Source organism: Melanotaenia boesemani, chromosome 20 (assembly GCF_017639745.1).
Source record: "Melanotaenia boesemani isolate fMelBoe1 chromosome 20, fMelBoe1.pri, whole genome shotgun sequence".
Classification (NCBI taxonomy): domain Eukaryota; kingdom Metazoa; phylum Chordata; class Actinopteri; order Atheriniformes; family Melanotaeniidae; genus Melanotaenia; species Melanotaenia boesemani.
In genome coordinates, this window is record NC_055701.1 from 4,291,374 (window position 1) to 4,306,753 (window position 15,380).

Below are 15,380 nucleotides of genomic sequence, written 5' to 3' on the forward strand. Positions count from 1 at the left end.
CGGAATCTGTGACCGCAGGGAGCAACAGCGAACATTTCTCTGTATTTACTTCTTAGAAAATGAGCAAAGTCTTGAAAAACATTTGTACTGAAGCCTGAGTTCATTATAAGGTACAATAAAGTGACACATTCTGATAGCTAACATGGAAGGATGACTGTCAAGAAGTCGTTCTTGAGGAAGGGGAACAGGGAGAAAAGGACTGGACTGAAAATCGGTGGTCTGACAAGGATGTAGGGTCTGATGTGGGGAAGGACATGGGCACAGCTTCTTCCACGGAGCTGTATTCAACACCCTCCACCCACTTCAGTATTCGCACACATGCAACCAACCCTCCACAGCCACACACAATGAAGATTCACACCTTCTTAGACACACACACACACACACACACACACACACACACACACACACACACACACACACACACACACATGATTGAAACCATGATTGATTGCACCTGAAAAGAAGCAAAGAATCACAGAAGCTGCATATGTCTCCTGACTCTATTGTAAATATTTATATGTTTAATAAGACTTTTCATTGATGCATAACCATGTAAGCTGCATTTTCTCTCGATTTCTCACTAATTTGGAGCTCATTTTGTTTCCTGGAATTGAAATCCAAGAAGTGGGGCACGTTTTGAATAAACTGTTTGAATAAACTGAATAAAATACTTAAAAAGTAATATTCAGAATCAGAAATACTTTATTAATCCCTTTGGAATTCCTCAGGGATTGTTGGGTTATTAGAATAAAGTAGCTTAATGTTTACTTTCTTGTGTCCATCTGGTTCTTAAATTGTATGCAAACTGCAGTGGTTTGTTTTAAACCTGCTAATATATAAAATAACTTCACAGGAAAAAAAACTTTTAGGTTCTGGAAAATGACTCGGGGCTAAATGGACAGGACCTCTGGCTCCCCACGCCTCGTGGGCTGTGGTCGTGGCCTAGATCAGCCTATATAAACAAACAGCACTCAGTAGCAGCTGTGGACACCCAGAGGAGGACCTTACTGAGCCAATGACATGTCTTCCGTACTATGGGAACTGGTCCTCTTCATCGGCATCCTGGCAGCGGGCTCTCTGGGAACTTCACCGCAGTCACGCGCACAGCGGTGGCAGGGCCTCTCGGCTGGTCCCCTCACATCACGGATATCCCCGCGGGTCCTTCCTCAGGTCTACGACCCCTCCGACGACATTGGATCTATTGAGCAGACTTCTTTAGAAGTGCAAAGTACGGAGGTCCTGCAGGATGATTACAGCTTAGAGCTGCAGCGGGGCGCGAGAGCGGGCGCCGACCTGACGCACGCGGGAAGGAGACGTGAGAGTGAAGGTTGGTTTGGTAGAAGCAGTGTTGCATGCCAGCATCCACCAGCTGAACAAACTGAGGAAGGGTTTAATGCGTTCAGATGAAGCCTAACAGACATTTTCCGCTGTAACGCTGCTGCTTTCTGCATCTGCAACTTCTGTTCTGATGCTCCCATCCTTCTTCTTTTTAAAGGCGATGGCGCTGACTCCAAGTTTCTTCGCTACCAGCCATCTCATCGCCATGCGCCACAGAGAAGCCCGCAACTCTCACAGCAAGAAGCTCCTCCATCTGGGTTCTGGCAGCCTGCTCGAACCTCCAGTGGTTCCCCTGCGTCCATCAGAACCAGCGCAGGTAGGCAGCTGAATCCAAAACACATCACATCCAAAACAATGATGAGGATCACTTTTTCTTTCATGTAAACCAGCGTCTTATAATTAAGGTGATTAGCCTACTTATTCTGCGATGATTACACTCAATCTATGTAGTTGGGAGTCAAATAATTTCATTCTATTCTAATAAAACTGATCCAAATACCATTTCTTAAAAGCTCGTGAAGTTAAATTTTCCTAACTCACCTGTGGTTTATTCTGAGCATCAATGACATCCTTCAGATATTTTGAAATAGATTGTTGTTGAAAAATGTTCAAACCATTTTGATACCACTAGAAAGGTTATACTCACAGGCCTCTGAAAGCTATGAATCCATAAAAATACCACACCTGGTGTGTATCTCAGTGTTTTGGACCTAAATAACAAACATGTTGACGGTGTTTGAAAAGTACGTCTGAGCTGATTTACATTAGATTTTATCTCACAAAGGTTTTAGAGAACTATAATTCCTGTACATGCTGCAGAATGTATTAAAGCTGATGTAAAGATATGCTGGGCCAATAAAATGACCACTGAGTGTCGATATAACCCACAACTCTTTCAGCCTACTGAATGTGTTATTAAAGAGAATGAAACAACAAGCTTTTTTTATGAAGTATAAAATCTTTTTTATTTCTATAAAGAGAGAAAGAAAATCACAATCTCCTCCAAATTTTGATAGATCAGTGGAACTGTGCTTCATTATTATACCAAAAACTTCTACATAGTAATAAACATTAAGGTCAAAAGGAATCAAAAATACATGTAATATTTATTTTAATTTATTTTTTTTTATTTGATTTATGTTTAATTACTGGTCATTGATACAAATGCAATTAGCACTAAAACTTCTTTACCAGATTAGAAGCCATTTGCCCTGTGAGTTTTATCAACACTCTACAAAATTAAACTAATTCCAGGTAAAAGCAACTAGTGAAGTTTAGGAAAAATCTAAGAAAAAAAAGCCAGACTCCATAAATTTGTGAAGTAAATCCCACCACTATGTCCCACCACATAATATATTTTGAGTGGAGCGTTACTTCTACATGGTCTCCTCTTCTTTGCCCTCATAAACATTAAGCAATGAACTTTTTTTCTTAATTGTAGCTTAATTGTAGTATTATTTATTACCATCACAGCTTCTGGTGTCCCAAATAGACCCCAGTAATCTAAATAGTCCCACAGTGTGACAGTAACAGAATTTTGCATTTTCAGTACAAACAACAACAGAAAAGCATCATTTGCTTTTCTACACAGCTACAAGATCCAACTGCAGAAACCGACCAATAGACCTGGTCTTCATCATAGACAGCTCCCGCAGCGTGCGCCCTGCTGAGTTCGAAAAGGCCAAAGAGTTCCTGCAGGACATGGTGGACAGCTTGGCCATCGCCTCTGATTCTACTCGTGTTGGCCTTGTTAATTATGCCAGCACAGTTCAGATTGAGTTTCTGCTCAACACCTATTCTGACAAGTCCTCCCTGAAACAGGCGCTGGCCCGTGTCGAGCCCTTGGCTTCAGGTACCATGACAGGCATGGCCATCAGGACGGCCATGGAGAAAGCTTTTACCAAGGAGGCCGGGGCCCGAACCGGGTCCATGAACATCGCTAAGGTGGCCATTATCGTGACGGATGGGAGGCCTCAGGACAAGGTGGAAGAAGTGTCAGCAGCTGCACGAGCATCTGGGATCGAGATCTACGCAGTGGGAGTAGACAGAGCTGATATGGCGTCCCTACGACTCATGGCCAGCCACCCACATGATGACCATGTCTTCTATGTGGAGACCTATGGTGTCATAGAGAAGCTCACGTCCAAATTTAGGGAAACCTTGTGTGGTAAGGATGATGATAATGGGAGTGGAGATATTCCAGTAGATACCAAAATTGATGATAACGGACTAGACCTAAATGACAGGAAAGACGATAATGGGATAAATATTGATCGTGACGATAAAGGAAACAACGGTATGTCAGATCCATCCTTATATAAATTCACCTGTGATCATATGGGCAGCACCATAGAAGGAAACTTCATTTTAAAGTCACCAATCTTCTTCTTTGGTAACCACTGATTCACCACCACTTGCTCTGATTGGATGTCCCTCAGAGGAGTTCATGCAAAGTGGTGTTAATGAAGATGGCATTAAGATCACATGTTGACTCAAAAACAACGTACTTTAAGATGTTTTGAACCTTAACATGATGCTGCCTGTAGCTCACCGGGAGGCTGCACTGCATTTCATGCTGCATGCCATGCGCCCTGCTCAGTTAGGAGGTGTGCTAAGCTGGTCTCCAGTTTAGGCTTCTGCAACCTCTGATAGACATTAACAGTAACATATAAAGCCAGGCAAACATTTAATTAGCTTGTGCTAATTTTACAACATAGTCATTTGTATTAAAACATTTTGTCCATCAAATTGGCTGAAATTACAACAATAATAAAAAAAACAAACAAAAAAGAAGAACACGTGGGTTTCAGGGAGAAAAATGACAAGTTGCTGCATTATATTTTGTCCTTTATGTGTTGATATTGAGTGTTGTACATAGGCAACAGAATTCTTAATCTAACCCATCGGCTGAGTGCTGGGATGCATTTGGGTGATATCAGAACTTGGACATTACAAGCATGATGGTTTTAAAATGAAAGCAGTTTTTATATCCAAAAACATACAATTTCCTCAAAAAGTCGCAGCGGGATTTGTTTCTGGACCAAATTTACAACATGCAAGCCTGATTGAAGATGGTGGATTTAAGAGTTAAGTGTATTTTGCCTCCACTAATGATTACATCAGTAGTTGTTGCGGTTTTGCTACAACTAAAACTATATCCAGCCATACCTGCAGCCATCTAGTAGTCTAGTCAAATATCTACATCCCAAAAAAGAAATTCTGTCTTTCCTCTTTTTGCAAAAGTTTTATGTTTTTCTTTATTTTAAAACCTAATAATGGAAATAAAAATGTGGTTCTTCAAAAATGATAACAAATTTCCTGCTCATAACATTTGCAGCTCTAAATTTAGTTTTATTTAGCTGTGCTGAGGGGAAAATGGCTCTTTGGATTGTAAAGCTAGCTGACCCCAGATCCAGGAGGAAAAAAGACCAGAAAAGGCAGATTCCACACAGCCTTCTTACCTTTGAACTGCTGCATAACAATAATAATGTGAAACAGTCATATTCAGACAGCCAAGCTCCATTATGTACAAAATCATTTAATAGAATGAGATGCAGCTTATCTGGCTAATAATAAGTCTCTCACATAGAACTATTTCAGTGTACAATGGTTGTTTATTTTTGTTTCCCTGTGACTCTTAGCAGTTTACTAGTGGCATATCAAAATTATGTTTCACACCACAAGTTGTGGTATCACCCAAACTTGCAACTTTAAGGCTTCACGTACTAGTTAAATAACATGCTGCATGGGTGTTGCATATTTGGGGGAAAAGCTTGCTTTAAAATGTGAGGTTGAATCTCTAAAGTGAATTCAGCCTAACTCTGTGTTTCACTGAGACCAGTTTCTGTTTGACAGCAGCTGTGACAGCCCTACTGAAGACGCGAAGGGTGTAGTCTTCAGTAGATTATGATACATGAATTGTGTGTATTACTGGTTTGCACTGCCTTGAATTTTTCTTCACATCAAGATGAAAATCATGATGATCAAGAAACTTAAATCCAAAAGCCAGTGTACCACTTCTTTCATAATTAATTGAAAACATATAAATTCAATATAACATCACTATACTGTAGCTGAATCACAGAGATCGATCAGTAACCTGCATGTGATTATTAATGACTCACAAACTCACTAACACAGAGGTACAACACAGAATGACTGACAATAATAAACCTAAGCCAATCAGACAATTTAAGTTTTTCTCTTCAGGTCTGGATGCATGTGCTCAGGGACACAATTGCCAGCACATTTGTGTCAATAGCGACAACTCATACAACTGCAAGTGTCGGCCGGGCTACCTCTTGAACCTGGACAAGAAAACATGCTCACGTAAGAATCTTTGTCGCTATGTATGGACTGTTTGTCTTTAAAAAGTCCGCAGACTTAAAAGTCTTTCTAAAAGCTACCCCCTGAAAAACATATATTTTAGTTTATCATCCTGAAGACTTAACCCTTGATGCACCTTTAAAAAAAACTTCCACCTTTTACCCTAAGTACCAAAATAGTACCTCTCATAAAAATGTTATAAAAAAAATATAATATATATGTTTTCTTTTCACTTTTTCCACATCTGATATTTTCAAAAACTTCAGACCTAACCAATATATATATATATATATGGTTAAACTTTTTAATCTTTCAGTTTTTATGCCCTTTTTGTCATAAGAAATCAAGATTTTTTAATTAGATATACATAGAACATGCATTATGATTTATGAGGATTATAGTATATGAAAAATATGTGTTCAGAATTGGAGTTAATGGGACCAAATAGGTCCTGCTGGCATTATGTTTGTTTTCTATTCTTTACAAAATTCAATAAAGGGGATCATGCAATTTTAAACATAATAATAGAAGAAAAACCTGGTTAAATGTAATACAATTAGTCTTTAAACTAAAGCAGATAATAATAATAAAGATAAAAGAATAAAGATAATCAAAACACAAAATAAGCAGAAAGTACACGTTTGGTCCTCAAAGGTGCCTCAAGGGTTAATCCTGAATTATTTACTTATGTTTGAAATGTAACACAAAGAATATTTCATAAGATCTTAGACAAAATGCAAAACAAAGTTAGCACATTGTGCTGCAGACACTGCATTCCATCTCTTGTTGGAAATGTTCGGCTTGCCCTAAATAGTTGGGCTAAAACTATTCACAAAACAAAACAAAACAAAACACAAATTATGTAAGCAGGAGTCTGGACTGATGAGCAGCACAAAAACTTAAAAGCAAAAACTCTACACTGTTATCACCAGACTGAGAACTGTTTCAGTCTCATGTGGGATTCTTTCTTTCAGGTTCAGATGCTTGTGCCCAGGGGCACGACTGTCAGCACATTTGTATTAACAGTGGTGACTCGTACATCTGCAAATGTCGAAAGGGATACGTGTTGAATGCAGATCAGAAAACATGTTCACGTAAGAACGTTAATTTTTCTCAGTAAATACGATTTTTCAGCCGTTGTGAAAAGCAGTTTTACTTGGTTTCATAAACACATCAAGGCAGTAGGGCAAGTTTAAAAGTTAAGAGCTTTGTGTGCCAAGAATGGTGACAAAGGGAGCTTAAATTATAAAAATTACAAACTTCTTTAATGTATCATTAGCTATATACCATGACATGGATGTAGCAGCTTTAATCATGACTGGTGCCACTGGTGCATAAACATTGCCATTTTATGTTTGTAGATCCACGAATGATCTCAGCTTTTCTCAGGCAAGAGATTATGGTGTAATTTGCACTTTATCATATACATTAGTAGAGCTGGAGCTTTGAGAATTGAGAATGTGTTGAGGGAACTTCAGACACCTGTTCAAATACAAAAATGACTAATTGTTCCCGCGTCTGCTCATGTTGCAAAGTTACTGTGAACTATATTCTGTCATCTGCACCAGTCCGCTAAATTCCATATGCACTGAGTGTTGACTATAGATGCATGCAGATTGATCTACATTTGAATAAAGAAACAGAAAGAAACACTGAAGGAAGAAAGACCAAGCTGTACAGTTTATGCCAATAACATGATTATGCATGGAAGCTTTGGTGCAGCAGAAGTAGTATAAATAGCTGTAGTCTTAGTTTGTGCACAAGAACACAAACAATTTACACCCAGCTTCAGACTATTAGAAGTAGTTTACCTTGTGTTCCAGCAGAAGGTGCTATAGTTCCCACTCAATGTAAGTTAGGCTCTTTTGTCCCCTCAGTAAAAGCATTTAGTAGTATGTTTGCTATGTGATTAATAGATTAAACTAGCAAGCAAAGTTGAGCTAAATAAAAGGAAACTGGAGTTCTTTTCTTGGTTCTTGAAGACATTTTACCTCACATCTTGTTCTAGCACACCATCAACACTGAGCTGATGCTACACGTTGGTTGAATGCTGATTGACTGAAAGTTAAATTAAGCCAGGAAGGCCCAACTCTAACCAATAGCAGCATATTTCATAATAAATGGAAGAGCACAAAAGAAAAATCACCTCCACGAGTACAAGAATCGCCACAAAAGCTAAAAGAGCAAGAACTGAAACAACAATTGGAAAATCAATACCAAGAAGCTGCTTCACTTCCAGCTCTTCCATATTCGGAGCCCATGTGGCAGTGGGAAGCTGTTGAGAAGCAGTATGCAGAGGTACGTTCACCCCCGCATCTGCTAGCATGCTGTCCAAGAGAAGCAGCAGAGGCACCAGAAACAAGCAAGTCAGCATGGGATGTTCAGTGTTTTCTGTTTTATATTTATTGGAACAAATCACAAGAACACTGACAACAGTGCTGAAGCTTTCACCATGAGTACTGTGGTGATAGGCCGGATTCAAAATGCAAAAAGACGGACACGGAGCATTTTGTCTGTCTTCTGTGTCCTTTACATGTGTAATTTAGTCCATTTGAATATTATCATGATCTCCTCCACCATTTCCACATTTGTTACTGTCTGAAACTGACAAAACTCAGAGGGCAACTCTGAAGTCTTTGAAATGGAATTTCTAATTTTGGGGGGGTTCAAAGACAAAATAACTTAATTCAAATGATAATTTAATTATACCGATGGCAGAAAAAAAATTAGAAAATAAAACAAAACTACAAAAAGAGACCGAGTTCATCAAACTCCAGTTAAAGCTGATTAAAAAGGGTAATATATGAATATAGGAACCTACTGCTGCTCCTTCAAATCAGTTTTGTTTACCAATTTTTAGTTTTAATAGCTGGATTAAACCACAAATATCTGCTTAGATGCATAAAATGGAAACTAGGATAAAATTTCAATGTTAAATTCTAATCATGGCTAGACCCACCTGAAGACTCTCACTAAGCACCAGTGACTAAAGGTGATACTTTTAGCACAAATATATGTTCCTTTTGGGGCTTTAGTTGATTTCTATAGACTAATCCTGTTATAAAAATAATTATTTTAGGCTTAAGAACCATCAGGTCTCAGCGACTTTAGGGTTATTTAAAATGTGAACATACCCTTAAAGTTTTTAATACCAATTAGGAGCAGTTTTATTAAAACTTCTTTTTAAAAAGTAGCTCAATTTCTTCTCTAAGTTTAATTCTGTTGACACTAAGTTGCAACACACAACAACATTCAGATTAACAGAAAAAAATGTTAATGATCCATCTGGCAAGCTGGTATTGTGGTATTATTGAGGTGCCTGATACATACTGGTCCATCTCTTTTCAGGTTCTGATCCGTGTGCTCAGGGACATGACTGCCAACAAATTTGTGTAAACAATGGTGATTCATATATCTGCAAGTGCCAAGCGGGATATATGTTAAATGCAGACCAGAAAACATGCTCAAGTAAGACTACCACTACATTTTTGGTTAAAGGAAGGGAAAGACATAAAGTTTGTAACTGTGTTAATCTGAAGCAGCTGTAAGTGTTTGGTGCTGAAGTGCCGCTTTTCAGGTTGAGATCAGTGCATGCAGGGGCATGTTTGTGCCACATGTGGTGATTCTTAATTTTGGAAGACCTAAGAGGGATATGTATGGGATGCAGACCAAAGATATATTCTCACATAAGAACCATACCTTTAAATTTATGCTTTATTATTTACATACCTACATTTGGATATCTAGGCTCATGCACTTAAAGGTATGGAGTATCTTTTAATCACAAAGTATTTAAAGTTTCATAGCAGAATGACTTAATAATGTGAGTATCTCAGGTTCAGATACGTAACATCAGCATATTTATGCCAGTATTTATGGTGCTTACATCTGTAAATGTCAAGAGGAATTTGTGCTTAATGCAGAACAGAGAATATGCTAACAAAGACCTAAAAGTTTAATGATCTCTGTGGTTTACCACAGTCATTGTTGCTCCTAATGTGCCTGTACTAGTGTGTCCCTGACAGAATGATGCAAAAGCAACGTTTGATGAAAGTAGTTTAAAATATCCTGTAATGTTTGTGTTGGCTTATTAATTTAACAGAGAGAGCTGGTGAGGCTCAGTGATGTAATGTTCATTATAAATATATTTTAAATGTGCAGCAACATGGGATACATACTGTATATGTAGACGCAACCCATATATGAATGTCAAGTAGAACAGTTGATTGTGGTGTGTTGATTGCCAGCTTGTAACAGAGCCCCAAAGTGAAAAACATTTTAACTTATATTCTTAGTCAAACATAAAAAAGCCACTCAGTAGGCTACACCTTGTGCATCCAATCAATTTTTGTCCATAGTGAGATTAGTGAGGTCAGAGAGCTAGTGGAGCTACAGTGGTGGAGTAGCTCGTGTCTATCCTGGTAACCTTGATTTTTATTAATGAAACATGTCTGAGAGTGCAGACAATTAATCCCTATTACGTTATTACTCTTTTATGTTGGCAATTACCATAACTTTGGTTTTATCGAAGGACAAGATTCAGCCAGAATGCATGATTTATGGCGAGAATCTAGCAAATGATAGCATTAAGCCAAGCATGGTTTCAGCATGGGTGCATAAAGACACTGGACCACTGGTCTGCGTGATTATAGTTTGCTTAAATAACACTACACTAGACAAACCTGGTAAGCCTAATTGTCATACCAGCTGTAACAGAAACAACGGCTCTTACAGGGAGACTAACTGATGACATGAGATATCATCATGTGTGGTTTCTTTTCAGGTTCTGAACCATGTGGTTATGGACATAATTGCCAACAAATTTGTGTAAAGAGTGATGACTCATACACCTGCAAATGTCAAGAGGGATATGTGTTGAATCCAGACAAGAAAACATGCTCACGTAAGAACTTTCTTTCAGACAAGTCTGACAGTAGGTTTGCTTGTTGCTTGTTGGCTCAATGTTGTAAACTGAGTCAGGTAGATGTGAAAGTCTTTCTTTACAGGTTCAGATACTTGTGCACAAGGACATGACTGCCAACATATTTGTGTCAGCACTGATGATTCGTACATATGCAAATGTCAAACAGGATATGTGTTGAATGCAGACCAGAAAACGTGCTCACGTAAGAAGCTGAACCATTCCTCTCTTCTTCAGTATCTCCGCATAAATTCTTCTGAACTAAAGAATGATAAAACTGGAGCTGTTTGCATTTTGTCATCAGCTTTGGAAGTGTTTCTTTTCAGGATTGGATATATGTGCCCAGGGGCATGACTGTCAGCACATTTGTTTCAAAAGTAATGACTCGTATGTCTGCAAGTGTCGAGTGGGATATGTGTTGAATGCAGACAAGAAAACATGCTCACGTAAGGATTTTGACTCTCTTTTTTTCACTATGTCTCTGTTCACACCACAAACACCAGGATAGCTGGATGAGTACTATCCGTTTGTCTTTTGTGAACATGTTTTGTGATTTATTTGCATATTTTAAACGGATTTGAGCTGTAAGAACACCAGGTCACTGTGAAGGAGATATGAGAGACTGGGCATGCTGAAGGCCTCGTAATTCTGGGATTCACCGCTTTCAAAGGCATCTGAGACTAAAGGAGCTCTGAAAAAACAATGAGCATTCATGTCATAAGACGCTGATGTATGAGCTTTTCCTTTCAGGCTCAGATCCATGTGTTCAGGGACATGACTGCCAGCACATATGTGTCAACAACGGTGCCTCATACATCTGCAAGTGCCAAGTGGGATATGTGCTGAACGTGGACAAGAAAACATGCTCACGTAAGAAAGCTTCCTTTTGTGTTATCTCACATGCTTCATACTTTTACAATGTATGCGGTGGTTTGGCAGGAACCCCATGAATACTGGTGTAAAGTGTTTTTAACTGAGCTGAGACAGTGTCTTCTTCCAAGTTCAGATGCATGTGCACAGGGACTGATATTTGTATCAGCAATAATGATTCTTACAACTGCATGTTTCTAGTGGGATAAATGGAAACCAGGAAACATGTTCATGTAAGGTTATGAACCTTGTTGCAACAGGACTATGCTCACAACCTCGGTTGTCTGTATTGTATGACTTCTTCTTCCCCAGCCTTCAAAGACCTACAGTCAGCCCTGGATTCTGCAGTTTGTCAGGGTTCCTTACTGTAAATATCCTTCCCAGCTGGCATTTGAGAAGCTTTCCCAAATAAAAGATTGTTTTTCTAATTTGTACAAGAGAAATTAAGATGCAGTGTTGAAATTGTTAATTATAGAAGATGCATCACACAGATTATCTACCCCTACAGTTGGCTAACAGCCTAATTTCAAACTATTATTAAGAAAGTAGTACTTAAGCTGTGAACACCAGACACTAAGCTGATATTCCCTGCAAGTTAGGCCAAGAATGCAATTGCTTTTAAAGTGGCACTATGCAACTTACTGACCTTATGTGTTTCTTACTTGTTTTGATGGCACAGTGATATTCTCTATGTACATTCCTGAAGTTGTCGTTGGCCAGTAGCGTCCCGAGGCTGTAAAACTTCGCAACCTTCGCTTCCAGTATGATGCGAAATTAATTACAGTTAAGTTTCGCTTTATGTACCGTGTCACACGCTAGGACTGGATATTGATGCACTTCTCGTTTTGAACACGCACCGTGGCTGATTCGTCAAAGAAACTTAAGAGGACATTATTGGAGTAAGAGAGGAAAGAAAGAAAGAAAGAAAGAAAGAAAGAAAGAAAGAAAGAAAGAAAGAAAGAAAGAAAGAAAGAAAAAGAGAAAGAGAAAGAAAGGGACAGAGCAAGAGATAAGACAAAAGTCAACATCAAACTGATTTTACTGGCTGGAGTGAGCTCAGAGTAAAGGTAGGGAAGATGCTGGATTAGATGTCGTTAGGGGCGCTTCACTGAGAAAATCAGCAAAAGTTCTGTACATCTTTAGAGTTTGCATCCATGCAACTGGCTCTGTTCTTGGTGTAATTGATTCATAAGCGTCACACCAGTGGAAATGCAGTGGGAACTGCGTCCATTGCCTATTTTCTTTGGAATAAACGGGGTTTAGCACCGAGTGAGTGAGTCATGGCATCCATGTCCTCTGCACTGAAGTTGAAGCAAGTTGAACATGGGTGCAGTACTCTGTGATGATGAATCTGTACGTCCAGTTGGAGGAAATCTTGCACTCTCCCAAACAGGTTGTAGTAGACCTGGAGGTAGTTACCAGACAGGCCTAAACTCTCCAAACTGACGTCTTTCCCTGAGTTTCATGAATGTTCACCCGCTTAGCTGCTGCTCCTCTTCACCTTCTCTTCATCAGTAATACCAGGGATTTCCTCTGACAGCTTGACAGATGCATCCTGTGTCCAAGTCTCTGGAAATCACATTGGAGGAGACATAACTCAACTTGAGACAACAGAGCAGTGAAACCAGAGTAATAAAATGTGATTGTTTTAAAGTGGTTATGCTGCAAGGCACAATTAAAAACACCTGAATCCCTGCAGAAATTGGTAACATTAACAGATTTTGTGTTAAAACGTTCGATTGGAGTGCTTTGTGTGAGTCTCACCAGCAGTGGAGCTCCAACACTAACAAGGATTAACACAAGACACACTCTGAAGTAGCTTAATTTGCTTTATCGACTTCATATGTTTGAATTTAGTGTAACTGTAAAAGACCCAGAGCTGAAATGAACATTTAGCTCCTTGAAAAGAACCCTGACCTGTTTAAGCTCTGTCATTGGTCCAATAGTACCTATAACAATATGATTCTAAATGATAGCAACCAGCACTATCGGACACAGAGAGGAGCCAGCCTCCACAGAGCACATCCAAGTTTACAATAAAAATATACAGGTGTTTTACATGTCTGTCAATTTAAATTGTAATGTGTAACTTCAGTTTTAATGGTAATTGTATGATATTTTCTTTGCATTTCTCAGTAGTGGGAAAGTCTGCTTCTGACTGCAACCAAGGCCAATATGTCCAGCGGCAACCATACCTCTACTGGTCCAGCACAGTTTATAGACCAGAGAAATGTACTGTGCTGGTGTAAGAAGTGATGTACTGGATCTAATCAGGAGCTAAAGCAAACCAAAAAAAATATTCTGGTTTGATTTACATGTTTGTTGTGATTGTTTCTTTTTTTTAATGTGGTTGTGCATTTATGTAGAGATCTGGAGTAAATTCATAATAGCTTCTCTTATTACCCCTCTTACTGTTGAGTGTTGATGATCTGGTTTATATATGAAACTAGTGTATACTTGCTGATCTTCCTTACAAATTGCATCATGATTGCATCTAATGTCAGCCAGCATATAAACCCAATCTGTGGCCATATTAATTGGACATAACAACTAACTTTTTTTTATCTGATAAAGACAAGCTCACACACCAGTCTGACTTTTCTCTTTTATTTTCTTTTTATTCTTTTTTTTCAGAGGAATTAAGGAGTGAAATAACTCAAGATCCCTGCATGTGTGAAGCTCAGATTGTATTCCAGAAAAAAGTCCAGTCAGCCATCCAAGGGCTGAGCAGGAAACATATCCTTTACCTGACACCAAGGCTCATACAATAATCTTGTCTAGCACTTATAATAACATTAAATTATTGTTTTATTTCCTTGACTGTTTTATCACTTGATGAAATTTCAGACAGAGTGAAGATGATTGAAGATGAATTCCAACATTAAGAACAATGATGCCATCAGGACACAGATTTCAGGACTTTTAGTACATCTCGTGTTCTCAACCAGAGAAAGCCACAGTCTGTAATTCTCAAACCCTCTTAATGTTTAAAAGAAAATGTACATGGTGATAATATTGTATGCAACATGTTGGTGGTAGCTGTGTTGTTTTTAGAATAAAGCCGCATTCAGAATATAGTCCATTGTCACTTCTCTGCAAATAAATTATAACAAGTGTAAATATTTACATCTGCCTTTATAATTAAAGAAAACTATCAAAACTATTTCCTTAAAGTATTAGTAAAAGTAAATGATAGCAAAATTAAGCAGCAAATATATTAAAATTGTTTATTTTAATTTAATGATGAATGTTATGATAAATGTTCTTCTTTCTTTTGTGGGTGATTCACTGATTTTGGTGCATTTCTTGAACTTGAACTATGCAGATTCAACAGAAAATCTCCATCCAAAGCAGGAACACAGCAGCTACAGTAAGCTCTTATGCAACAGGAGTTGTTTTTGTAAGATTACAAAATCATAGAAAAGAACAAACTAAACCCTAATGCAACAGTCTTCTTACATCATGCCAAATTACTCTAATCTTTGTCTTTGATACTTAAAATAAATTAAAAAAAAATCAGTACACAACCCTGATAGGTACTTACTGATTTGTTTGCCACAAACAGGTACAGATTTTTAGCAGGGAGGGAAAAGAGTTCAGGGAGTTCAGGTGTGACTGAAATACACCACTGTGCAGTTTTTCCAGCAGCAGTCCTGACCATTATTTACTGTTTTTACTACAATGTATTGGGACCTCAGTTTAATTATTCACACAACCGGTCTACACACATGTACTGTATCTTGTTCTCTGTTGTATATGCATGACATATTTAGGTGCTTTGATATTAGTTTCTGAATGGACTATATCTGCACACTGAAAATAAATATATTAAACCATGGGTTATATACATCTGATGTGTTGTTCTTGCATTCTTACCACACCAACTCTGAAAAAATAGTGCACATAATAGTGTATGCTCTTA

General features: G+C 38.4%; 1 protein-coding gene across 7 annotated transcripts; it reads left to right on the top strand.

Annotated features, from left to right (window-relative positions):
- The first annotated feature begins 1,009 nt into the window (after window positions 1–1,009).
- Window positions 1,010–15,301, top strand: LOC121630644 (matrilin-3-like). Of its 7 annotated transcripts, none has more exons than XM_041971038.1 (12): window positions 1,010–1,330; window positions 1,499–1,657; window positions 2,891–3,637; window positions 5,551–5,670; window positions 6,642–6,761; window positions 9,016–9,135; window positions 10,451–10,570; window positions 10,674–10,793; window positions 10,915–11,034; window positions 11,339–11,458; window positions 14,093–14,194; window positions 14,291–15,301. In XM_041971038.1, exons 1-12 carry the CDS (start codon window positions 1,024–1,026, stop codon window positions 14,341–14,343), a joined length of 2,208 nt encoding a protein of 735 aa, XP_041826972.1. In that variant the 5' UTR covers window positions 1,010–1,023; the 3' UTR covers window positions 14,344–15,301. The 7 variants fall into 7 exon arrangements, with proteins under 7 accessions (XP_041826972.1, XP_041826976.1, XP_041826973.1 ...); XM_041971042.1 differs by having other exon boundaries at window positions 2,891–3,508; XM_041971039.1 differs by having other exon boundaries at window positions 2,933–3,637.
- The last annotated feature ends 79 nt before the right edge of the window (window positions 15,302–15,380 follow it).